The sequence below is a fragment of the Miniopterus schreibersii genome (assembly GCF_964146895.1).
Source record: "Miniopterus schreibersii genome assembly, chromosome: 8".
Taxonomy (NCBI): domain Eukaryota; kingdom Metazoa; phylum Chordata; class Mammalia; order Chiroptera; family Miniopteridae; genus Miniopterus; species Miniopterus schreibersii.
Window position 1 is genome coordinate 59862405 of NC_138109.1, and position 27694 is coordinate 59890098.

Genomic DNA, 27694 nt, shown 5'->3' on the forward strand with positions numbered 1-27694 from the left:
TGGGGTGGTTGCTGAATTCTGGCCTTACCTTGTATAGGCACTGAATGTATGTTGAGAACTGCTATCATTTTGTTTTAAATTTCTTTGTTTCTGGAAAGTATTTGTGACTTTGAGGTACTTGTTATATATGACCTCAATTTAAGGTTTTTAATAAATAAAAAATTTTAATATATGATATCATTGGTATAAAATAAGCTCTGTAAGTAAGTTAATCTTATATATGGTTATCTTCTATTTTCTAAACAGAGACTCTACAGGGGCAGGTAATTCACTGGTCCACAAGCGGTCTCCTTTACGTCGAAACCAAAAGACCCCAACATCCTTGACCAAGCTGTCTTTACAGGATGGACATAAAGTCAAAAAGCCAGCATGTAAATTTGAAGAGGGTCAGGATGTCCTAGCTAGATGGTCAGATGGCTTGTTTTATCTTGGAACTATCAAAAAGGCAAGTTACCTTAATATATCTTTTGCAGTTTTTGCAGTAAATGTTTAATAATTTTGAATTTAAATTTGTTTTTAATTTTTTTAAAAATCACAAATATTCCTCTGTATTTCAGATAAACATATTGAAACAGAGCTGCTTCATCATATTTGAAGACAGTTCTAAATCCTGGGTTCTCTGGAAGGACATTCAAACAGGCAGGTGCTACTGTTTCTCTTGAACATGATTTATGCTGGCATATGGGAACGATGTTCCAACCAACTAAGCCACACCAGCCATGGCTAAAGCTACACTTTGGGTTTTCCCTTTTACCAGGTTAATAGGCCTGCACTAAGACCTGTGTTTTATATTTCTTGTTGTAGGAAGGAAGTGTAAATTCTCTTTCCCTAAAGTGTTGATACCTTTCTAAAGTATTTAGTGATTGGTTTTTGTATTTGAATCCCAAGTGCAACTTGATGATAGGTTACTTTGTGTTGTTTTATGTTTTGAATCTAGAATTGATGGGTCAGTGAGAAAAGTGATAGGAGGAGGATAGGATGTCTTCAGTAGTCGTGATATTGAGCAGATCTCATTGCCTGTATACAGAATTTCCCTTTTTTAGTTTGGAAAATGTGAGTCTGTCATGGTAGGACTGAAATACTACTTCTGCTGTAGGACAGAAATATACTTTGTTCCCTTGTATTAGCTATGTGTCCCTTTCAACTTTTCTACCTTTTCAAGGTTCCTGTGAGTTAAATATAGGTTTCTCTGTCTTTTGTCTCCTTCCTTCCTTCCCTCCCTTCCTTTCTTCCTTCTGTCCTTCATAGGAATAGAAAGTTGTCATGAAAGTGAGGGTCCTGTCCAACATTTGCCCCACCTACTATGTCAGTTTAGTAGTCTACAGTGGTTCTTTCCTCACTAGCTGCTTTTACTCTCCTTAGAATTACCAAGGATTACTCCTTGGCCATTAACTCTTTGTAACACCCAGAAAGTAGCACACATGTAACTTGGAGTTGCTATAGAATGAGCAAGTGAACCTGAAAACTGCATTATGATGTATTTCAGTGTGGAGAGTAGCTTTAGTAGTTTTCTTCCTATAAGAAACCTGCTAATGATAGGTACTATCAAAATAACTTAATTAATTAACATAATCTCACTAATGTAATTAGATTCTTTTGAAAAGTGTACATAAATAAGGAAAAATATATAGTCATGTTGGTAGTCAAAGAAATGTGCATTACAACAGGGAGATAACATGTTAAAACCATTAAGTGAATTTAAAGGGATTTTTAATCTTAATACCTAATATTATTATGGCTTCTGTGAAAATGATACACTGCTGATGACTGCTGTGAATGTCTATTTTGGGTATTACTTTAAACAGCTGTATTAAATGTATAAAAATGTTTTATACTCTTTAATTTATACAACAGACTCATTTCAGCAGTTTATTCAAAATAGATAATTCAAAAGTAAAAAAGCTAGATGAAAAATATTTACTGTAGCTTTATTTTAACAATAACAAAAAATTTGGTATATTGAAGATGAAATGGCTTGAACTTTATAGTCAGTGGATTTAGAGTGAGGGAAACTATAGAAGGCAACTAAGTTACACAGAACTTTCTTGTCAACTTGATGGTATAAATGATGTACTTTGGATTTCACAAATAAAGGCAATTCCCTGCTTCCTCATAATTGTTTCCTGAGGTGAACACTACCTTCCCCCACACCAGCCCACATAGTTGCACTGGGAGTCAGATCAGGCACCTACCCCAATGTGGGACTATCGGTCCTTTTCTAGGGAATTGCAGATTTGGACAGAGAGGTTGCAGGCTCAGTCATTCTGGTTGCTATCCTGACTCTAGCCATAAAGCCATAAACTCAGAAGCTTTGGGAGGAAGTTTAGCCAACTGTGCAAGGAAGTAAACAAACCCTGGGAAAGCAGGAGGCTAGAGAGGACAAGAGATGAAAATAAAGAAAAATGCAAACAAATGAACTAACAAGAAATTTGATAACCTGTATGTGTAAGAATAGAGGCATAATAAAGTAAATTTGGTTCTTTCCATTGGATAGAATATTATGTAGTTATTTGAAGTTATAATTTTGAAAACTGTGGTGTGAAAATTGCTTTTGATAGAAGAAATATTATATAGCATTAATGAAAGGAAGCATCCTACAGTGGAGAGAGTATGGACTCTGGCATAGCTAGGTTTGAATCCTAGCCTTGATACTTTCTGACTGAGGGTCCTTGGGTTAGTTACTTTATCTTTCTGAGCCTCAATTCTCTTAAAATAGGATATTTAGTAGTTGAAGAATTAAACAAAATAGTAAATGTCAAAAGCCTAACAATGCTTGGCTCATAGCACAAAATTGAAATTTTTTATCATTGCTATGTGAATAAAGCATGTGTATTAATATTTTCACTGTATATTTAAACCAATGAGAAGAGAATATTGGAATAATTGTGTTTTATAAAATCATATTCTAAATTTTATAGAATAAATTGTTTTTAGAATAAAAGTGTTTTAGAATAAAAATGTTTAAGGAAGAAATAATTTACCTATTTAGGTAAAAAGTATAATTAATGACTGTGGAACCCCCAGATACTGTTTCAGTGGAATTTTGTTAGGGTACTTTATTGGGCACCAACCATATTTCCAGATTTCAGAAGCTAGAGATTAAATAATTGGTGTTCAGCCTCTTTCTTAAGTTAGTAAATAAAAAGAAATGTTCCAGATCCAGAGAAAAAGGAGTCATTGATACATCTTCCTTACCCCTTTTCTTTAGTTTCATGATGTTAGGCAGTGTAGGGTGAGTGAACACATGTGCATGGATAGATGTAAGTTCTGGAGAGTAGTTCTAGTGTTGACAAAACAACTCCCCAGGAGAATGGGAATATTAGAAATGAATGATAAGGGATCCTGCCTGAGAGCAGTTTAAATTATGGCCTTTGCCAAAAAGCAGGGTAAATCATGAATATAGACCACCAATTAAAGGTGGAAGAACACAGGGAGCAGAGAGATAGCATTTTGTACATAGTACTTTGACTTAAAAAGAAATCATTATGATCTAGTGAATAGACATTGCCAATATGAGCTTACTCATTGAGTCAAGTAGTTTTGTTATATGGAACACTTGTTTATTATTTTCAGTAAATAATAATTTATTATTTTAAATATTTTAGGAGCCACTGGAAGTGGGGAAATGGTCTGTACAATATGTCAGGAAGAGTATTCAGAAGCTCCCAATGAAATGGTTATATGTGATAAGTGTGGCCAAGGTAAACATTGATTTCTTTTAATCTTGTGGAAAAGTTTTGTTATATATGTAATGCCACTGTTGAAGATTGATGATTAAAAATACTTTACATTGGTAATTTGAAGCTGTTACCATAAATTTATTCATAAGTTGTAATTATTATTAATGTAGGAAAAGAGAATACTAAAATGCCTTGAAATTGTATTGCAGTATTTATTAATAAAATAGAATTTGCTTTATGCTTTTTTTGATATTAAGGGTATCATCAGTTGTGTCACACACCTCATATTGATTCCAGTGTGATTGATTCAGATGAAAAATGGCTCTGTCGACAGTGTGTTTTTGCAACAACAACAAAGGTATCTTTTAAGTGTTTTGGGCTAAAGCCCTAAATGGAACTTGTAAGGCACTTTCAACGTAGTGATTGTGTACGTTGAAAATTTATTGGAATGAAATGAGCAATCGATGCTGGGTAGAAAGAGGTGCTGCTTGTTGTTTGACTAATGATGCTTAAGTGACTTGCAACTATTTTTGCACTTATTTTCTGATAGTGGTCTTGGAATTGGGGCAATAATTTGAAAGAAAAGATAAAAAATAAGTATTATTAGTCAGTTAGTGATATGGTAAGAAATTTAGAATGGAAATTTCTTCAGAAGTTTCAGAGCATTTTTAAGTTATAGAATTGTATTTAAAATTGTATCCTTCACTCTTTTAAATGATCTTTTCCCTCTAATATAGAGGGGTGGTGCGCTTAAGAAAGGACCAAATGCCAAAGCATTGCAAGTCATGAAGCAGACATTACCCTATAGTGTGGCAGACCTTGAATGGGATGCAGGTCATAAAACCAATGTCCAGCAGTGTTACTGCTATTGTGGAGGCCCTGGAGAGTAAGTAAATATAGTTTTTCAGTACCCTTTAAGTAATTTTTATTTTCTTGTTGACTTTATTTTTGTTATTGATTTTGGAGTGATAGTGAATTGTAAATTCATGGAAGTGTCAATAAAGAAAATTGGGGGAGGGGATTAGAGGCTATAATTTCATTTTTTTGTTAAATATTTGCTAAATAAATGAATCATTTCTAACTAAGAATGTTTAGAAATTTACCTTTAACTTCTGATCAGTGGTCCTAGTTCTGCTCTTTGGAACTAAACAAATACATCTTATATTTCTGAGACGGTAATTCTTAAAATATTTCAGTCCAGCAATCATATTTCCTACTCCCATGACTTATATACCAATAATGTTCTCTTTTCCAGGCTAAAATCTCCATTGCCATAAAAAATTCTTTATGACATGACTTCCGAACTCGGCATTTCTTACTCGCTAGTTTTTAAAAGTTACTCTTGAAATACAGTGTTATTGTTAGAAAATTCACTGTTTCCAAGAACAGTCTGACTGAATATAATGGGGCATTAGAGTTCTGGATATTATGCTTCTGTAGTTGCAAAGAGAGATTGGTCATCCTGTCATATTCTTTTGGATCATTTTGGGTTTATAGGTGGTCAAATACAAACCTTTAGTGTTTTTTAAATATGTATAAGCTGATATTAAGCCAAGTTGTGCATCATGTACTACATTTAAAAAAAATTAGTAAGTAACATTACATTTAACTATTTAAATTGTAATTATTGGCTTCTTGTGTCTTATGAGACTGCTTCTCTTAAGACGGTCCTGTCTAGGAGAATGCTGGGACATACAGGTATTTGGTGATGAAAACATGAATAAATGAATATATAAATGAATGAAATTTTGGTTCTTTATTCTGCCTTTTCTCTGATCTTAGGGAGCTTTTATGATTTAATATTTTTATAATACTTCTCAGTTTTTGGTCACCTGCATATTTAAGAAACTGTCTAGTTTCTAAAAATAATTTATAAAAGAGATACAATGAACAGGTCTAGAGATTGATTTTTCTCCTTTACTCACATATACCTAGCATTTAGTTTAAAGCGTTATTCAAAATAGGTCATTCATTTTTCTTTACCATGACTACATGAACTAATAGCTCTAACTTCAGCAACTAGCAGAGTACCTGGAGCATAGTATTCATTAGTCTCTGATGAATGAATGACCTTGCTTAGATTATTCAGTCTTCTTGCCCTTATGTATGTGTGGTTTAAAATTTATGTGGGGCTCACTTGTTGAGCAAAAGAATTATTGGAAGAAAACACATTATTTGGGTTGCAAATAAGGATATCAGTATATCCAAACCATGTAGTAACTGAAAAGAGAGGATGGATCCTCAGTTGAAGATTCAGTTTTAGCATCTTCAGCTGTCTGAAACAGAACAGAATTTTTTGCAAAGCCTTTACCACCTAGTAGAGTCTTAGGTTAGGTTTATAATTATGTTAATCAAATATATTAAATTACTGTATAGTCATGTGCCACTTAATGACGGAAATACTTTCTGAATGTGTCATTAGACAATTAATCGTTGTGTGAACATCAGAGTGTACTTACACAAACCTAGATGGTATACACTTAAGTTATATGGTATGTCACTGTCGTATATGTGTTTTGTTGTTTACCGAAATGTCGTTATGCCATCTATAACTGTACTTGTTTCCATTTTAATGGACAAGAATAATAGAAACACAGTGAAAATATAAAGCTCCTTATGCCCATTTGGTATATGGGGCAATCAGCTGTACACATCAGTGACCTCTGGGACTTACTTCTCCTAGAGTGTAGAGTCAATGTGAAAAAAAAAATCCCATGATTGTGTTTTAACATAGATCCTTTACTAGTGTAGGAACCAGGCACTTGTTGACTAGAAATAGATGTATCTTTCTAGAGCTTATAAATTCTCATGAATGAGAGATGAAAGGGTTAATATTAATGGCGTTTTTGAGAAAGAAAAAATTTAACACTTCAGCGTAGTAGAAATGTGGTACTCTAAGTAGAACTGTATTCTGTACAATGCCACTTTAAAAAAAATACCTCATCAAAAGGTAGTAATTTTAATCTCAACTTTTTTCTTATAGCTGGTATTTAAAGATGCTACAGTGCTGCAAATGTAAGCAGTGGTTTCATGAGGCTTGTGTGCAATGCCTTCAAAAACCAATGTTATTTGGAGACAGGTGAGAAGGGCATTTGAACTTTACTGTTTGATTTTTTTTTTATTTTTAGCTTTTTTATTGTGGTTATATTTGCAGTTTTGGATTTCTAGAAGTAGTTTTAATAGTGATTTGTAAAGGGGTCACCTTAGAGGGAAACTATTGAGTAATATACTTACATATAATTTAAAATTACACATAATTTTTGTGCTTTTGGGTATTACTTTAGAAGGCTTTTAAGTATTTCATTAGTGATTACATTGCCCGTGTTGCCCCACAGCATTGCCACTGGTGTCTTCCTTTAAAGAACCTCAAAGGGCTCCTATGACAGAACATTGGAAAAGGACAGAGAACCTTGATACGTGCAGTTTCCACCTTAGATCCAAAGAATTTCTAAAAGCAGACTTAAGGTGCTTCCTGGATTAGGGAATGTGGAATAGCAAAGAGACCTCTAGGAAGAAAAAGAGCACTAAATTTGGCGTCAGAAAGCCTGGTTTTACATCTTGGCTTATGCCATTAACTATCTTTCTGAATTTAGGAAGTTCAGCTTGTGTCTCTGGACTTATTTTACCAAATTGTTTTAAGCATTAAATGTAACAATGTAGATCGAGTAGCCACCACAGTTCCTGATACACACAAGCCTTTAGTAAACTATGTCTGTATATGAATCTGTGTGTGAACTCTGAAGGTTTCTAATGGTTAAAAAAAGAATGTCTATTCTTTCACTATTTCTTATTACTGGAAAAGAAATTCTTTAAATCACAGAGTGTCATAATGCAAATTATATTTTGCTCTATCAATCCTTATGTCAATTGTAGGATATGCACTTGCTGAATATTAGCTTTCATTGTTAGTTTATGTATACCCTCGATTATTCAGTATATAACTTTCCCTTTTTCCTTAGGTTTTATACATTTATTTGCTCTGTCTGCAGTTCTGGACCTGAATACCTCAAACGTCTACCATTACAGTGGTAAGTGAGGACATTTCTTTTAAGGAACAAAAGATAGCCATATTCTTAAACCTACAGGATGAAACTTTATATATACATTTACTTAGCTTAAATAAAAATTTGCTCTTCTTTATATCTGGCTTTATTGCTTTTCTGTTATTTATCCTTAAACTTTATGTCATCTTCATAGAGGATTATCTTTTTTTCTTGCTAAAATAAGGCCATTCAATTTCTTATGACATAAAATGTAAGTTTTAAAAACATCTTTTAGATCTTCTGATCTCTTATTCATGTTTCTAATACTTTTGGGCCTTCAGAATAGCATACAGTAGAAGAGAGAAAGTTCTTATTACAAATAGGCCAATTTCTGCTTCAGAGTAATAACTCTTGGGCATGGGAAGTATAATGAATTTGGGAGATTTAATAATAAAATATTTATACAGTAGTTCCCCCTTATCTGCGGGGAAGACACCCAAGACTCCAAGTGGATGCCTGAAACCTTGGATATAATTGAACTCTGTATTATATTATGGTTTTTCCTATACATACATAAATACACTTCATAGCTTATAGCTTTTCTTTGGAAGATTGCCACCATTACTACTACTGAGCTTTGTGCTCATTATTTAGTAAAATAAGGTTTACTTGAGCACAAGCACTGAGATACTGTCACAGTCCATCTGATAACCAAGATGGTACTAAGTGACTAATGGGCCGGTAGTGTATACAGCCGGATCTGCTGGACAAAAGGATGATTCACATCCCAGGAGGGACAGAGTAGGATGGCACAAGATTTCATTTTGCTACTCAGAACAATACACAGTTTGAAACTTAGAAGTTGTTTATTTCTGGAATTTTCCATTTAACATTTTTGAACTGCAGTTGACTGCAGGTAACTTAAAACATTGAAAGCAAAACATGCTTAGGGGGACTACTGTATTAATTACTTAAAATTTTTTATTAAATGTTTTACATATTTTAGAAAAAAATAACACTTGTAATTCAGGTAAAGTCTATTAAAGTATGATCTATGCTATAGCTTGTATAGTAATGAAAACAATTTTTTATTGTAAGATGTGGATTTTTTTTTAAAGTCAGATTCTTTTTAAAGGCATTTTAAGAAATTATTCAAATATCTTTTAGTTTATAATCACTTTAAGATAAGTAAGTGTTTAGTTAATGCTTTCCAATTATTTTCACTGTAATGATTTATTACACTGTGAATATGACTCAGGATATTGACCCTTTGTTCACCTAAATATTTCACACTGGATTTTTTAAAATTGCTGGTGTTATAAAAAATTGTGTAATTTCTTAACAATAACCAAAAACATTTTTTTTGTATATTTGGATTACTTTGGATTCCAGGGTAGATATAGCACACTTATGCCTTTACAACCTAAGTGTTATTCACAAGAAGAAATACTTTGATTCTGAACTTGAGCTTATGACATACATTAATGAAAACTGGGATAGATTGCACCCTGGAGAGGTAAGTTGTTTTAGAGCTAACTTCATTAGCTACATGATGTCTTTTTCTGTTTTTATTAAAAGCAACTAAGACATATGTATAAGCCACACATCTAAAGTAGAATTTTATTTTTAGTTCAGGGAGGAATAACCCCACTAAGCATATCAAGACCAGCCCTGTCTTCCTGCTGTCTGTTGCTTGTTGACTGGGGAAAAAATGGAGGAGGCGGAAGTAAACTACTTTAATCTTCCATTTTCTGAAATGAGAGTCATTGGAGTTTAAGATAGAAGGGAGAGAGAAATCCTTAGTAGTGGACACCTTATGGATAGTTCCTCCTACTTTTAAGTTTTCTTTCAACTTAGAGATGTAACTAACGCTCTTCTTTTCAAATCTCTTGTTGGTACTTGCTTATAAATCTTTGACTTCCGGGAACAGTGGGACCCACTAACAGTGTTAAAAGAATGAATTAGAGAGTGAAGCCACCTGAGTTGGAGATTTTCTTCCTCATTCAGACATCTCATTCTGCTTTTCATTTGCAAAATATAACAACTCATACTGATTTACAAATAATCTTTTTTAAAAGCAATATAAAAGTTAATGTACATTCATTGAAGATTTTGAAACCATAGAATAATGCAAAGAAGGAAGTAACTAGAATAACTTTAATAGTTACCTGGTATTTAGCATTTATTTAGAATTATTGAACTATAGATATTAATTACTCTTAGGTTAAATAAAAATTGTTTTATAATATATGGAATTAGGTGAATGAATTTTAGTCACATTACATTTTGAGGTAAAAATTGTGTAAACTGATTTGAGATTTAGGAAGAATTTCTGTATTTTAAGCCTTTAGACATTTGGCAGTTTATAAGGTTCATATCAAATAGGATATTAATGGTTTTGTTGTTTTGGGAGTTTTATGGGGCATCATGGAGAGCATAGTGCACATTTATTTAAAAGTTAGTTGGAGGTAGATTAGTGGCATAAAATAAAACACTTGCAGAATACTTAGATTTTAAAACCAAGGATATTGTTAAAATCAATTGAACTAAGATGTTTTGATTCTTAGACATTGAAATATAATAGTTTTATTAAGTTTTTTGTTAAATCCTTTTTCTGAAGTTTAAGAGAAAATGAGTGACTTGCAAATTTGATAAATTTTAATAAACTGATTAGTATAAAAGAAAAAAGTAAATGTAAGGCCCTAGTAACTGTAGTGTGTTTTTTTAATTTTGGTTAATCCTCACCCAAAGTTGTTTTTTTTTTCATCCATTTTTAGAGTGGGTGGGAGGTAGGGAGAGTGGGGGAGGAAGAGAGAAACTTTGATGTGTCTCTGTCAGATCGATTGGTTGCCTCATGCACGTGCCCTGACTGGGGCTGGGGATCGAACCTGCAACCCAGATACTGCCCTTGACCGGAAATGGAACCCAGGACCCTTCAGTCCAAGGGCTGACGCTCTAACCACTGAGCAAAACCAGCCAGGGCAAAAAGTTGAGATTTTTTTTTATGGCATTTTGTTTAGGTATATATAATGGGCACCTAGTCACAGGAAGGTACTTACTCATATTTATCATTGCCAAACTGAATTATAACTTACATTTACCTATGACAACTCTGGCTAAAGTCAAATGGTATTCCTATGTTCTTTGAGAAGCCTGATAAATAAATACTTACATTTCTGGTTACTTGGAGCAATCTTATATTAAGTCAGTGGTGTGTGTTTAGTGTATTGTGCTTCTTTTTTAATTGGTGTAAAGGAAAACCATGACCTTTTTTTAAAAATTTGATTTTAGAGAGGAGGAGGGAGAGAGAGAAACATTGATTGGCTGCCTCTGTCATGGGCCCCGACCAGGGATTGAACCCGCAACCTAGGTGTGTGCCCTGACCAGGAATAGAACCCTCTACCTCTTGGTGCACAGGATGATGCTCCAACCAACTGAGCCACACTCGCCAGGGCCCATGACCTCTTTTAATAACAAAAAGAAGTTTTGAAATCATTAAATTTATTTTGGAGAGTATATCCTTCATTGTGAAAAGCAAATTTAACATTTATGTATCATACCTACTTTTTCAGTCGATTATTTTCAGAATTGCTATGAAGAGAAGCTGAAACTTTTAGAACATGTAATTTGATACCATGTGTTCTTATGTAAATTTTTTTTTTTTTTTTTTTTACATCTTTGAGAGTTAGTTAACGATTTCATAGATTGAGTATAGCAGTTTGAGAAACTGTTTTGAAATACTTTCTTTGGGTTAGTAAAAGTTTGCAATACAACATTTAAGACCCCAAATAAAAGTTGCGTAAGGTTTTTATTTAGAATGATATATAATGGTTGTAACAGATTTCTTTTGGGAGTTAAAATGAAATATTAATACTTTCTGGAATCTGCCTGTTATCATTTGTCTTTGATTCCTAATGTGTTTTGAAATCCTAGTTCTGGAAGACAACCCACTTTTCTCTTAACTGTGGTCTTAACAGTGTATTGGGTGCTATCTCACTTTTGAGGGATGTGAGGGAAAAGCATAGGGACAACTCAAATGAAATACTATGGCAGAAATGCTGTTTGGCTAGTGGAAAATGTAGTTAATAGAAGTGGTATAATAAGAAATATAGTTAACAAAAATATGTGGGGCCTTGAGTGTTATATATTAGCATGCAGTGTATGAGCTGTTTTTCGTGCTTAAGCCTATGTGGCAGGGATTGAATATGAGTAATTGAATGGTGTATTTTATTGAAGGGGAAAGAGTTGTAACTATACATAATAGCATTTATGTCTCTACAGAAATATACAACCCTGAAAGTAAAAGCACAGTATGAGATTGGTGTCTTCTAATACAGATTATTTGATTTACACTACAATATTTGTACTTTTAGTTTTCACAATACAGAATGGGATCCCTTGACCACATTATGTGAATTGAAATACAGTCCTATGCAGAATAGTCCAGGAGTGCTGAAGGAACTTAGAGTTAAAATTTCTGAGAGCTATAGAGAATTAATATTTAAAGAAAGATGAGAGTTCATTGTGATTTTCAAAAAGTAGAAAGGAGTGGACTTGAGAAATTAGAAAGTCAGTTTTGTTGTTGGTTGTCAGCCAAATTGTAGAGCAGATTTTTCAAAATATATGGTTTGTGAAGATTTAAGAACAGTAAGAAAATAACACTGATTTATAGAATAAATCATGTTAAATACCCTATATTCTTTTTTGTTATGGTTAGCAAAACTGGTATAGGCATGGTGTAGCTATAATACAACTCAATTTCAGATACTGAAATTTGAACTGGTTAAAGTAAAAATTAAATGGATTTGTAACTAACTCAGTGATACTAATAAAAGAGTCAAAGGCTTGGCAATATATATTTTAATTTTATTTATTGATTCGAGAGAGAGAGAAAGGGAGGGAGGAAGAGAGAGAGATACAGAGAGCAACAGAGAGAGAAAGAGAGAGAAACTTCCACTTGTTGTTCCACTTAGTTGTGCATTCATTGGTTGCTTCCTGTATGTACCCTTACTAGAGATCGAACTTGCAACCTTGGCGTATGGGGACGACGCTCTAACCAACTGAGCAACCTGGCTAGGGCCTTGGCTTGGAAATATTCTTGAGGGAGCGTCTAGTGGAGCTACAGGGTCTGTCTTTGTCTCTACTCTCAATATGACAGAATCAAGAGAAAAAATCATTTCGAACACTGAGCTGCAAATAAAATCAGATTAACAAGTTATAAAGTTCTGCTTTTAGGTTTAAATATACAAACAGTACAGGAGAAGCAGGTATGATAGGGGATACTTGATAGAAGTTCATCTGATCAGATTTTAGAGTTGGGATGGAGATGGGGGGTGGAGATGAGGAAGAGGGTAGAATTAGTTAGCCAAAGCTTAATATGAAATAATCATGTGATGTTGCTGCTAAAAACTTTAACCTAATCTTATACTTAGACATGATAGCTGCTGTCAAATATTTGAAGAACTATCTTGTAAAAGAGGGAATAGAAGAGTTCCAGGAAGGAAAGTTTCGTGCACCTATGGAATGGGCTCGCTCAGTAGGTGCCTCATCAGCTTTCATCAATGGTAATAGTAAGGTTGAATGACTATCAGTACTATAAAAGGGATTGCAGTATATTGATAGAAGCTTGAGTTACATGGACATCTAAGGGTCTCTTTCAAGCTTTAAAGTCTGATTCTGTTATTTTTACTTTAATAGAAATTCGCTATCATTGGAAACTTCACAGATTACAATAGGAGAAAGTGATAGTGATGTGGAAGAATGAGCACAAAACTGCTTCCCCCCCCCCCCGCCCACCCCCCTTTTTAGCACCCAACACATTGGCACAGAATTGGCTCTCAGTGAATGGTGAATGAATGGACTCATTGTCACTTGGGTTCAGGTTCTGGCTCTCTCGCTAACCAGCCACGTGAATTTGAGCAGTTCATTTAATCTTTATGTCTGTTAAATAATAAAGAGTTGGAGTAGGTGACTTTATAAGACTCTTTTACCTCCAGCCTTCTATTTGGCAAATTTGTTTGCTCTTCTTCTTGAAGCAGTTCTGAAATTTGGGAGTTTTAACTGGCAAATAACACAATTTGCAGAATTTTGAAAGTCAGCTGTGGTGTTTTGGAAGTTTTTTGTGTTTGTTTTTTTACGTTTTTGTGGCTTTAATTGAGGATGGCCCTTTTATGATTTAGAATTTTTTTGCTATTGTTCCCCAGTTTTTAAACTTTGAAGATGAGACAGAAATGACTGTAGGAAGCCCTTTTGAAACAAAATAGAATATTTTCTAGAATTTAATGTTTATATTTTATAATGGTTTGTGATGATAAAAAATTACTGAGTCAGTTGGGGTTTTAGGGCTGACTGAAGTCTATAATTGTTATAAAAATAAAATCCTTAAATTTCACAGTTTTTAAAATTATAGAAATTATTGGTTTGTACTAATATTAGAAATATTGGGAAGTAAAGTGGTATGTTTCTTATTACTTTTTATACTCCCTATTCATATCTAATTAATATCTATTAGAAGCTTTTATGGTTGATATTAAAGTAATTCAAATGTATTATTTTCCCAGGTTATAAAATTAAAATAAATTTAGTGATAACTAATGTAACCCCATTTTGTAGTGTTACACAGTTTATAGTTCTTTTAGACATATTTGATCTACAGTTACTAGTAAAATAATTAGTGCAGGATTTATATTCTCCTTTTTATAGGTAAGAAAACGTTGAGAGGTTAGATCACAGAGCTAGTCAGTGAGGACCTGGAATTAGAACTTAGGTCTTCTGGCTATCAGTTACTACCCTTTTCTTCTGCATTACATTGCCTCTGTCTAGCACCTGCATATTACTAACTGATGAAATTACACTACATTAAATTGTTTCTTGATACTTCACAGCTGGCAGACACACCAAAATCTGAAAGATATGAGCATGTTCTGGAGGCATTAAATGATTACAAGACCATGTAAGTTTATTTATTTTATGTATCCCTATGAGGGAGACATTTGTTAAGTACAAGGAATAATGGCATTGTTTAAGAATTGTGGGATTTGTGTATAGAACTAGTACATGTAGTTTAAAAATTTCTGATGTCCTATTCTCTTTCAGTTAGATTAGAGCATTGATTCTCAAGAGAAGAGCAATCCTATGGGAATGGGGGGTGGGAGGCAGCATATCAGTATCAGGGGAATTTGGCCTGATCATTTGAAAAAGTACAGTCTGTAATGACTTGTTTTTATAATGCAGTCTACCTAAAGTAAAATAAAATCTTGTTAGCTGGTGGGAATTTGCAAAAGGTAGGGGAATATATTGTAGAGAATACGGGTTTTAAAATGAGATCTTTTATAGTTTTAAGATTAGTATTGCCATCAAAAAAGTAGTATTGGTCTCTAAGTTTTTGATAATTAAGTGATATTATTTGATATTTTCTTATCTAGATCTTTCCTTTCTTTTTAAAAGACCCCAGCATATCTATATTTCTTTAAAGTATTTTCAAAATACAATAGAAATAATTTTTTAAATGTATATGCTGGCTCCAGCCATTGAGTTACATTATAAAACAGTAACAAGTTGCTGTTTTTATACTTGGCAGCATTTCCTCATTTAAAGAAAATGTTATAGTTACTGATAGCTAGATCTTTAGGCCAACTCAAAAAGCCAGAAAGTACCTGAGCAGTTAAGTGTGTTGGTAAAAATACTTTATGGGACAGTGAGTTCTGTAATCCAGTTTAGGGTGCCAGAAATACATGTGTTCCTGTTATAGTAGAAATGGGGGCTTCCCTTTTTCAACCCTACATAAAAGTGCAAGAATTTGATAGTCCAAGCATTTGATAGTGGTTCTAGTGGTTAGGCAAGCAGAGCTAAGATAGATTGGAGTGTTTTGGAATAAGGACCCTGAAGGCTCTGGGAAAGGTTAAGGAGCATATTTTTCAGAGACCCAAGCCCACACTGAAATAATATTTCTTTGCTCCAGGTTATTTCCAATTTCAGATCTGACACACTAGATATTCCTTTTATTTTCTGGGCTTCTGGGATTGGTCTCCTACTTACTACTTTCTGACCAGAGTTTCTCACAGATACACTCTCAAAAAGAATTCTTATTTTCCTACACCTTTTTTTGAGATATTTTGAACAGATAAACACTAAATATGGAAAAATATACTGGGACTAAAGAGACACCACTCTATACTTTTCTTTCCTTGAAAAAGTTAGATGCCATGTTTCAGAAAGAAAGGTAGGCATGTGCACATCTCTCTTCCTTCTAATGCTGTCCCTTTCTCCCTATTCATCCCTTATGTAGACTGGCTCTGGGGCAAGTAAGAATCAGGGAGAGCAAGGGGAAGAAGGGGTTTTGTAGTGTTGGGTGGACTTTCATGTATAAAGACTTTATATCTGAAAGTTGAGTTAGGGTCTGCCATGTATATGTGTTCAGCTTTTAAATTTTTAGTTAATTTTTTTAAAAATTTAGGTTTATGTCTGGGAAAGAAATAAAGAAGAAGAAGCATTTGTTTGGGTTGCGAATTCGTGTTCCTCCTGTGCCACCAAATGTGGCTTTCAAAGCAGAGAAAGAACCTGAAGGAACATCCCATGAATTTAAAATTAAAGGCAGAAAGGCATCCAAACCTATATCTGATTCAAGGTAAAAGTTGATCTGTGGCTTAGTTTTTCTCTTTAGTTTATTTGTAACTAAAAATGTGTGTTATTTAGTAGTTTCATTAGTATATTTGAAAGTACAAGTGGTAGTTACCCTGATTTGTTTTACTGTTTATAATTTTTTGCTTAGACAAGGTCCAAAGAGTTGATGCTAGATGTTTATTCATTTATTTTAGATCTTAGGTTTTCCAGGAATAAGCCCTATTGATTTGGTTAGCAAACAGCTTAAGTGCTGGCCTGTTTATTTCTTTGTTTATTTCTCATTTATTCATCCATTCCTTTTATCAAGCACCTTACTATCTAAGTGCTGGGATATAATAACAAACAGGACGGACTTCCTTTCTGCCCTGGTGCGGTTTACATTATAGTGGGGAAGAAAGGCGGTAAACAAGTAAAATAATTACAGATCATGCTAGTGCTATATAGGAAATAGCATACAGATTTAGACTGTACTGGGTCTACTTAAGAAGGAGACTTAAGGAAGGCCTATTTAAGTTGGAACTTGAAGAATGAGAATAACCTAATAATTTGAAGAACAAAGGGAAGACTACTCCAGGTAGCAGAAATAACAAGTATGAGGCATGTTCTAGGAACTCCCAGAAGGATTTTGAGGTAAGAATGAGGGCTAGAGTTGCATCAAGTGTTGAAAAGGTTGAGTGGGGCATGATCATATAGAGTCTTACAGGTTTCGTAAGGACTTAGGGTGGTTTTCTATGAATAATGGGGAACTACTTAAAGATGTAAGCAGATTGGATTATCCTTTAAAGGTACCTCTTTGGATGCTGTTTGGAGAATGGTTAGGTATGGAGGTAAGAATAGAAGCAAGAGAAAATTAAATTCAGACTCTTGAAGTTGTCTAGGTAAGAGATAGATGATGGCTGCTTGTGCAGCGATAGATGGTAATAGTCAAATGGAGAGAAAATAGATTTGGGATATCCCTTGGGAGAATTTATTGGCTTTGCTAATGAATTAAATTTATGAAAGAAAGGGAGAAATGAAGTTAAACAATGCTCAGATTTCTGGCTTGAGCAATGGGTGGGTGGTGGTGTCTGTTTCTAAGATTTGAAAGAACAGAATTTGGCAAGGTGAATGAAGCATTCTTCTCTTTCATACTCATTGAGTTTGAGATTCTTACGAGGGATATCTAAGTGATGATGATGTTAGATATAGGCAACACATTAGATATAGGCAACTGGGTGTGTAAGTCAGTAGCGGTTAGGGCACATGACATAAATTTGGAAGTCATAGAATGAATGCAATTACCTAGGGAGCAAGAAGAGATAAGAGAATGAGGCCCAGAACAATGCCCTGATACCATTTAGAGATTTGGAAGAGGTGAAATAAATGAAGGAGACTAAAAAAGAATGATCAGTGAAATAGGAAACCAGAAAAGTTTTACTGTCACAAAAACCAAAGAAGGATAGTTTTTCAAGAACGATGGATGTATTAAAACAGTATTGAATGCTACTAAGAGGTGGATTAAGATGAGAGAAAAATGTTTATTGGATAAGATAGTGTTCTGTTATTAGTGACTTTGACAAAAAAATTTTTTTTGAGAGGTAAAGATAGAAATCAGATTGAAGTGGGTTGAAATGTGATTGAATCTGGCACTGCCCAATTTACATTTCAACTGGGCTTTTTCTACAAATAAGGGACATAGGGAGATTGAATAATAAAGGAAAAGGAAATAATCTTTAAGAATTCTGAATGAGAAGGGAAAAGGTGGAGACGGTATGTGTCCTTAACTCTTAGAAGTAGTTTTACTGTGAAGGGAAGTAGACAAATGGAGTGGAAGCCGAAGAGGGAAAGGAGTAATCAAGTGATGGGTTTTTAATAGATGGAAGATAATTGGAACCTGTTTTTGTGTGCTAGTAGGAATGATCCCATGGAGAGGAAGAGAGTGGTATAGGAGATAGGAGAGGTAATTGAAGATACTGTAAAGTCTTTGAGAAGCCAAAAGGGAAGGGATTTTAGAGCCTAAATGTGGGAATAGCCTTTGATAGGAGAACTTATCACCTTTCTGTTGAAATGGGGTGAAAAAGGAGAAGACAGGTACAGATGCTGGTTTTATTGTAGATTTGCCATTTGGAACATGACTAAAGTTATTGCTGGATAGTGTCTGTTTTCTCAGTGAAATAATGACACCGTGATGACTGAAAGGGGAGTTAAAGGAGCAAATAAAAGGTAGTCATTTTGGAGAGTAAGAAAATGTAATTACAGAGGGTTGACAGTGCTCCATATCCATTTGAGTTTGTAGTAAAGTAGATACTACTTCAAGGTGGTTTTTTGAAGGAAAGAATATTCTTATCAATTACAAATTTTATTATGGGAAAAGGCTTGCACAAACTTTCTCATTCCAATCATGATTTTGATAGGACACTCCGTCTGTGGTAGCTATCAGGTTTTTATTTGATGCCACCAGGTAATGGTTCAATGTTCTTTAAAGGCATTCTTAGTTCCTTCTGGGCCCTATGTATGAAGTCATCCTTTCAATCTAAGAGTACTTTCCTGAGTTAGGGGTTGGTTCTTTATAAATGTTATGTTGATCATCTTTCAAAAAAGAAAATGTATGCCCTGTCCATCTTATCTTTGAGGCTTTTGATTATAGTTCTAGTTATGGTTTGTTCCTCTAGCTCCCCTTCTTATACTACTTGTACTTCCTTCCACCTTTATTCTCCAGCCTTAATTTGGTGTTCAGAAGGGGTAGTCTTTCCTACTTTTCTCCATTCACCTCTTTCCAGCCTATTATGTAGTATTGTTCATTTTTTGTTGTTATTTTTAATTGAATTTTCATGGATAACATTCTTATAGCACTTAACCCATTTTATTAGCTTGCTTGTATACACAGTTGTCATCTCTAACTATATTGTGAATCCCTTAGCACAGGGAACATCCTGGTCTTCCTGTTACCTGATATCCCCTTTATATGATAGACAGTGTGGAATAAGTGAAATTCATGTTTTGTATATTGATAGTTGCCCTTTTCTTCTTCTTTCGTACTAATTAGAGGTGTCCTTGACTGTTGCTTTTTTCCTTGCTATTGCTTGATGTTTGCCTACTGTCTCAAAAGTGGTTTTCTAGATCTTTCTTATTTTGCCCTTTGAATGACTCATTCTCTTTCTGATTATCATCATTCAGGAGTGAAAAAATATATATATATAATTTAGCTATATATGTCTAAAGGCAACCTCCACTCCACTTAGTATATTTTAACATAGATACTTCCTGGCTCTATGGGGTTAACTACTGAATTCCTAGTTACTTTTAGTAGTAAATCCTTGAAACATCCCCCAGGTACCCACCTAGTAATAACCTAACCAAAATAATGGAACTTTTAGGAGTTCTGAACTCTTCCATTTGAAATAGTTGTCTGTTTTTTCATGATTTTTAAACATTTTAGGTGGTATATATTTTTTACAAGTGTATTAAAAATAACTTTTTTCTTAAACCTTTCATATGTGAATATCTCTTGTCAAGAAATATTTATTTAAATTAGAATGTATTATTTATGCACTTGACCAAACTTGTAGATTCAACCTACATTTAATTTTGTTTTTATATTACCGTTAATATAAAAATAAAATAAGTACAACCTAATTATTACATAAGTAGAGATACGAGAGTGTATATTGTCCATTATTTTTTGTTGTTGTCCTCTTTATGCAGAGACTAAATGCATAATTGTTTTATTTTTCAGGGAAGTAAGCAATGGCATAGAGAAAAAAGGAAAGAAAAAATCTGTAGGTCGTCCACCTGGTCCATATACAAGAAAAATGATTCAGAAAACTGCTGAGCCATCTTTGGTAAGAAAATATGTTGGTATATGTTCTTGGAGAGGAAAGATGCTTGAAATTACTAAGAAACTAATATCTTTTCAGTTTATTTTAGAACCATGCTTTTTAAGTATATGTATTTTTTATTTTCCAGGATAAGGAATCAGTTTCAGAGAATCCTACCTTGGATTTACAGTGTCCTATAGGGTAAATAGAAAGTTATTTTCTCTGATCCTAGGAACTTACTTGGGGGGGGGGGGAATTAGTATTTCTATTGTTATGTAATATAGTCGTTTTACCATTTAAATTCTTTTGTCTCAGGAGAACTGAGGGAACTGCACATTCATCCAATACCTCAGATGTGGATTTCACGGGTGCTTCCAGTGCAAAAGAAACTACCTCGTCTAGCATTGCCAGGCATTATGGGTAGATATTTTATGTTCTTCTTCTTTGTTAATTTTCCTGTAGTCTCTTTTTCTTTGGGAACTGATGATTAATGACATTTTTTTCCAATTGAAGGTGATACAAGTATGTTTTTCATCTTTTCATAAGCAACCTGTATGTAGATTCTTTAGGTTGTTAATATTCATTTGAATAATTTTGATTTTCAGAGCACATTCAGATTTGTTAGAAAATTTGCTTTGTGCACAGAGAAAAGAGTTACACTGGTGTTTATAGGCTGTGCTCTTTTCTGTGAGACCTTTTTAAAACATTATTTTTTAAAATGTTTTTACTGACTTTTTTTTCTTTTTAAGGGAGAGAGAGGGAGGGAGATATACATTTATTGGCTTTCTCCTGGGAACCGAGCTTGTAACCCCTGCATGTGCCCTGACCAGGAATCCAACTGGGGGCCTCTGGGTGCACAGGACGACACTCAACCAGTGGAGCCACACCAGCCAGGCAGGCCTTTTTATATACAAGAGGGCCTTTAATATAGAAGAGGGCCTTGCTTTAGGAAGACCTGATTTTTCTTTTTTTTTTTTTATAAGTTCCAATGAGGAACATAAGGTCTTTTGTTAGAAAAAGGATTTTTTTAAACTCAGGATTTTTATCAATAGCAGACTAATTTAATATTTTATTTAACCTAAACTTTTCAGAAGGACAACTTTTTCCTAAAGTATTATCAGTTATGAAAAATTTTGTTTTCTTGAGGTTAGTGTTTCGAGCTTCCAAGTTTGTTTAATTTTTGTTCACAATTTAAAAACTGCTCTTATAAATTATATAAAATTCTAAGTATTTAAAGGCTTAAAATGGAACATTTAAAAATAAATCATGAAGACTAGTACAGTGACCTATTTTTTTGGCCTTTTACTAAGCTTTGTGCTAAGCTTTTTACATATATTGTCTTAGTTAATTCTTAAAATAATCTTTTGCCCTAGTCTGTTTTGCTCAGTGATTAGGGTGTCTGCTTGCGGACTGAAGGGGCCTCAGGTTTGATTCTGGCCAAGGGGTACATACCTCCGTTGCAGGCTCTATTCCAGCCCTGGTTGGGGCGTGTGCAGGAGGCAACCAATTTATGTGTCTTTCTCACATCAATGTTTCTCTTTTTCTCTCTCTCTCTCCCTTCCACTTTCTCTGAAAAGCAGTGGAAAAAATATCCTTGGGTGAGGATTAAAAAAACAACAACTAAAACAATCTTTTGAGTTGTAGGTACTATTATTTCTATTTTACAGATAAGGGAACTGAGACTTAGAGGGTTTTAAGTAATAAGCCCAAGCAAGATAGCATGTTTAGCAAGTATTATAGCTGGGATGTTAGCTCGTGTAGTGTGATTATGAAGTCTTTGAATTTAGCAGTTATGCTTTATTCTCCCTTTGTTATAAGGTCATAAAGTCATTGAAAATCTGAGCTGAAAAGGACCTGGAAGATTATCTAGTTCAACCCCTTCACTTAATCTTTTCACGTAAGAGAACACAGAAGATAAGAGATTTTAATTGGCCAGTATCACAGAGCTATACCCAGGGTAGCCTAACTTCTAGTTTATGCTTATTCCAGTTCATTTCCTTACTTCAGTAGGCCTAGAACTGGTAATAAGACACCTTTTATTCTAGTTTTACCATCTGTTTAAGCACATGGAACAGTGTCTTTTACATAGGTAGGTGCTTATATATTTGCTGCATTGAATAAATGAAATGGGAATTTTTGTTTGTTTGTTTTTAAATGATAAAATTGTTGACAAAACCTGACTTAACGAATAGTTTCTCTTGGTAAGAATTTGACTTAGCCTGTAATTCAAAAATTTCCTTATTCTTTTAAGCTTAATGGAACATAGTTAAGGGAGAAAAGCTTTTCAAAGATCAGCCCCAAGAAGGTGATGGAATCTAAGGAAGGCGAGTGATAATCCATTTATATAGCATTTATTGTTTTGGTTTGGCTAATTTTTATGTCACCAGGGAATATACTTCTATAACAGAGTGATAGAAAAAGAAATCAGAGAACATATTGGGCAGAGGATGCTTTATAAGCTTAGTAGACAATTATGGCCTTTTTTCTTCCGTAGTTTATCTGACTCCAGAAAAAGAACTCGTACAGGAAGATCTTGGCCTGCTGCGATCCCACATTTACGGAGGAGAAGGGGTCGTCTTCCAAGAAGAGCCCTCCAGACTCAGAACTCAGAAATTGTAAAAGATGATGAAGGCAAAGAGGATTACCAATTTGATGAACTCAACACAGAGATTTTGAATAACTTAGCAGATCAGGAGTTACAACTCACTCATCTAAAAAACTCTATTACCAGTTATTTTGGTGCTGCAGGTAGAATAGCATGTGGTGAAAAATACCGAGTGTTGGCTCGCCGGGTGACACTTGATGGAAAGGTGCAGTATCTTGTGGAATGGGAAGGAGCAACTGCGTCCTGACTGTAGGACTGAACATTATGTTCACTGCACTCTCATTTTCTGTAGGTACAGTTCAAACCCCTAAAGGAGTCTGGCTTTTACTATCTTTCTTAAAAAATAAAAGTCAAAAAATTTCACAAAAGAAGATGATACTAGCCTTAACGTGTACCTGTCGATGTTATGGATATTGTCATAAAAAGATATCTTTTAAAAATCAGAACAGAAGACTTAATTTTTTAAATCTTAAGATTTGTAGAATGTTTCTAGGATAGGATATTAAAAATGATTCAAACCCATGCATGGTGTTAGATAATTTTTCTAATTATTCCATTGAGTCGGTTTTTGTGATTAGTGGTTATCAGAGCAAACAGATCCTGTAGTTAGATAGCACAAGTATTTGAAAAAATTGTCTGTTTTGTTACCAAAATGTTGGAAAAAATTTATTTCAGTATCTTTTAGATTTCATAAAGTGCAGTGTATATAATGCCTACTAAAAGACTGTAAAATATTGAAATTTTTCTTTCAAGCAAAGTGTAAAAAATATATTGAGCCTGTAAATTGCTCTGACTAGACTTCATTGTCGTCTTAATATATTCTTTGCATGTGCATATATATATATACACACATATGTGTATATATATGTGTGTGATTATGTGACCTATGCAATACAAATTATGGGAATGGGCAGCTTTGGAGTATATATCCCATAATTCTTTTTTCAGGAATAGTTGCAGTATTTACACAGCAGCATTTCTTCTCAGGCTTTTATTGGGTGCTGTTGCTTGCTATGTATGAAGAGAAATGTGTCAAACAAGATTAGTGTGTTCTGAAGAAGGGTGTGAACAACACTGTTCATGGGCTTTTAGAATGCTTTTCTCTTTCAGTCCTTGTAACTCAGCTGTTCAGTACCTAAAACAAATTCAAATAATATGAACATTATCTCCTACTAGAAGTAACATTTTCAAGTTTTCATGGCACATTATGATTGTAAATGTCTCTCAGTTTTAACAGTAAGTCTATAGGAGTCCTGTGAAGATTCCTGAAATGTCTGTAGTAACTGTTAGTCATGTTGAATAAGTGTAGTATGAACAAAGTATTTTATTGCACAGGGTTAACAAACAGTATGTTGCCTGCCACGGCTGCTGCTGTTTTATTACAACATTACCTCTTGTTTTTATAAAATGTACCAAGATTTAAATTGATAACTTTATTTTACATGTAAAAAAAAACAATTTCTTTTATCACCAGTGTTAGAGTTGTCTTCTGTTTATTTTTGTTTTGTTTTGTTTGTTTTCTTTTTTAGCCAAAGAGTAAACAGAAGAATATTCTTATTTTGGTGGCTATTCATTTTACTCTTAAAAGTGATTGGTGGATTTTAGCCTAAAAATTGGGAATTTGCTGCCAAAATGAAAAATATGTAAAGTGTAGTGATTACAGAGTGGTAAAAATGTGGGTTAGTACTTATTTATTCCATTGATTGATTATTTGACTGTTTATAAAGAAAGTTGCTTTATTTCTTTAAACATCTTCAAAAGATGACCTTTTCTTGTCATATAGCCAAAAGAAGCAGAGAACTTCATTGTCCTGCATTTGGTTCCTGGTTGGCCAGGTATAAATGAGCTTTACAAAAGTGCGAATTAAAAACTGTCACTTCTGTTTACCTTCACCAAAACTTGATTTCCCCCTAGCTATTAATTTAAAGTTGCCTTTCCTGCAGCTGCAATATTTTGAATAACACACAGAGTTTGTGTTGATTTTGAATGTTTGTTTATATCTAGGGGTAATGGAAAATGTAAATCCCGTGTAACCTTACTCACTCCACCTGTATCATATTATTTCATTTCCCACAAAGTCCTTTAATTCTAACTGAACACCAGCAGTATTTTTAGAAATTTTTTGGCATACTTGGAAGATGATTTATTTAGCTGAACTGTCTTTAGACGTAATTATTGTGAATGTCTATTTTATTTTATCATGGTGGTTCACATGGCTCTGATGTTCAGTTTGTATTTTTGGAATTGCTTTACTTAGAATTAAAACAGACCAACATTAAATGTGTGTATTTTTTAAAGAGCTAATGAGTTTTGCTTCTGTATTTGCTTGAAAATACACACTGGTGCAGTAGATGACTACTTTTATTTAGCCCAGGGAGCTAAGGATTTTCCAATTCCATTGTAAATTATGTTCACTTGCATCGGTCTTTATAAAATTTTACTTTCGTATTTCTCTTGTTCCCCAAATAATATTAATAGTTATTGCATGTTCATCTTAAAGGATTCTTAAAAACTTACCTGTTCAGACTGCTTGTATACTTTATACTTGAAAGACAATATACCTCCCTCTCTCCACCCTTACCCCAAAGTTAAAAAAAATTAAGACTTTTCAACTATATTTTTTTCTTACTTACATAGAAGGTGTCGGGCTTCACATAAAAGGATTTTCTTTTTTTTTTTTTTCCTAAAAAGCTTTGTCCCTAGGTTACAAAAAGAAAAGATGGAAAAAATATTATACCATACTCATTTAATTCTATTTTTGTTTCTAACACATTTTTATAAATACCCTGATAATAAATGATAAATAGGGGTTCTTAGGCCTTGAAGTGATCAAACAAGATCAGAACCTGAGCTTTCAGAGTTATTTTATAAACTAATGTAAGGGTGATAAAATCAGATCTTGCTGGGCATATTTTGTTACTATAAGTGTTCAACAGAAGTGCATGTTCACTAATATATGAGTTGAGGGTAACCTCTCCTATTTTGTAAGGTATATCCAACTAGGCATGTTTGGTTTTTATTGTGTATATAGAAGATTTCTGTTATCAGTATTGGGGGCTAGAACTAAATCTGTTTTTTTGGGCTACTTGATTGAGTTTCTACTAGATACCAATAAGTTTTGATTGAAACATAATCTGACTTGCATTGTTATAACAGACTGTTTTATATTGTGGTTCTAGAGTTGTTAAAATGAGGATGTGAAGGCAAAGGAAGATATCCATGCGATTTTGGGAAATAGTAAAAAAAAGTGCCCTCTTTGTATGGGGATGTTTTCCTCTTTACTGATATTTGAGTATCTCTATGAATACACACTCCCAAAAGTCTCCCTTCAGTTTCTTCTGTGGCAGTTGATTAGTCATGTCCTTTCCTCAGGAAAATAAAAACTTGAAAGTTAAATGTAAAGTGAGAATTTTATCTTATCATGGATTCTTTTCTAATTAATAGGGTTAGAAACCAGATGTCTGACTGATGTAAATTTGGAGGTGGGAGAAGCTGTGAAAGTAAACTGGCTCTCTGAATAACCAATAGGTGGGAGCAAGTACACTATTTGTAACTTTTAAGTTACAATGTCAAAATGTCTTGGAGAAATAGCTAGATTAATATATTATGCTATCTTTATATTTGAAATTAGAGTAAGACTGCAAATGAACTGGCTCACTTTTTTTCCCCTCCCCTCCCCTTCTTTCTACCCAACAAAATCCCTCTTTACTTGCTCCCCTTAGAGATGATGGGTATTGAAGCTGGATACTTCATAAAATTGCTCACTTTTACAGCATCTTCCAAGAAGTGTGATTTCTCATTCAGGAATATTTCCCGTTGGATTTAAGCAAGCAAACAAATGAACAAAACCTCCAAAAATGATAAAATGTACATATTGGATAAAACAAAAGTATATTTTGTCATTATCATTAGCCCAATTTCTATTCCTTTAGTATTCAATCCTTTTTTTTTTTTAACTCTTTGACATGCTTTCCCCAATGAGTATGATGTAGTCAGTCACTAAACTGGCACAAATTGGTTCATGGGAGCCAAGAAAACCCTAGTAAATTGTTTGTGACCCTCCAGAGTTTAATTCTACCCAACAAAAACGTTATTCCTTAGTATTTAATTACCTTTGTGTGTTTTTTGGTTTGGTTTTAAATTGGAAAGCCTTTTTTAATGTCCTGGTTGATCATTGGTCAACCAGAATCGCCAAGGATTTGCCTGGCCTAATAGGAAACATGAGTTTGTTTGAGCTTAATATCAGTACAAATATTTGTAGAGAGACTATACTAATATTTATTATGGACAAAGTAAAAGATAAGGCAGGTAGGTTCCCAAAAGTAAAGTTAGGTTTAAAAGCAGTGGAAGAAATGGTGAATTTAAAAAACATGGTTTGCTTTGGGCCCATATTGTCCTGGACATGGTTATTTTTGAAAAATATTTTTTTATTTTTTTATTATAGTTGACATACAATATTAGATTAGTTTCAGGTGAACAACATAGTGATTGGACATTTATATTTATATAATGTACGAAGTGATCACCCTGATAAATGTATCTGACACCATACATAATTATTACAACATTATTGATTATATTCTCTGTGCTGTATTTTATATCCCCATGACTATTTTGTAACTACCAATTTGTACATTTTTAAAATTATTATTGATTTCAGAGAGAGAGAAAGGGAGAGGAGGGGAGAGAAACATCAATGATGAGAGTCATTGATTGGCTGCCTCCTACAAGCTCCCTACTGGGGATTGAGCCCAAAACCCGGGCATGTGCCCAAACCGGGAATCAAACTGTGACCTCCTGGTTCATAGGTCAACACTTAACCACTGAACCACGCCAGCCAGGCCCAATTTGTACTTCTTAATCTCTTTCCCTCCCCCCCCTTCCCCCTACCTACCTCCCAGTAAAAACATCCTTGGTGAGAATTTAAAAATTAAAAAAAATATATATGAGGATTTGGGGAAAGGGCTCAGTAGGTAATAGGTAAGGGGTCTTTAAGTTTTGAGGACC

At 33.9% G+C, this 27694-nt stretch overlaps 1 protein-coding gene across 4 annotated transcripts in view; it reads left to right on the top strand.

Annotated features, from left to right (window-relative positions):
- MTF2 (metal response element binding transcription factor 2) overlaps positions 1 to 24991 on the top strand; it is a 51345-nt gene extending 26354 nt beyond the window's left edge. The window contains exons 2-16 of one of the 4 annotated variants that reach the window (XR_013999444.1): positions 247 to 445; positions 558 to 639; positions 3606 to 3701; positions 3938 to 4038; positions 4418 to 4566; positions 6664 to 6759; positions 7640 to 7708; positions 9056 to 9179; positions 14548 to 14615; positions 16119 to 16289; positions 20001 to 20106; positions 20231 to 20283; positions 20398 to 20502; positions 22334 to 22406; positions 22577 to 22664. Coding sequence is in view for 3 of the 4 variants with exons in the window: in XM_081145889.1 (XP_081002015.1) it covers positions 247 to 445; positions 558 to 639; positions 3606 to 3701; positions 3938 to 4038; positions 4418 to 4566; positions 6664 to 6759; positions 7640 to 7708; positions 9056 to 9179; positions 14548 to 14615; positions 16119 to 16289; positions 20001 to 20106; positions 20231 to 20283; positions 20398 to 20502; positions 22577 to 22934 (1777 nt within the window). In the remaining variant the exon portion in view is untranslated. Of the gene's footprint in view, positions 1 to 246; positions 446 to 557; positions 640 to 3605; positions 3702 to 3937; positions 4039 to 4417; positions 4567 to 6663; positions 6760 to 7639; positions 7709 to 9055; positions 9180 to 14547; positions 14616 to 16118; positions 16290 to 20000; positions 20107 to 20230; positions 20284 to 20397; positions 20503 to 22333; positions 22407 to 22576 lie in introns of all 4 variants that reach the window. The other 3 variants (XM_081145891.1, XM_081145889.1, XM_081145890.1) reach the window with 3 other exon arrangements.
- The last annotated feature ends 2703 nt before the right edge of the window (positions 24992 to 27694 follow it).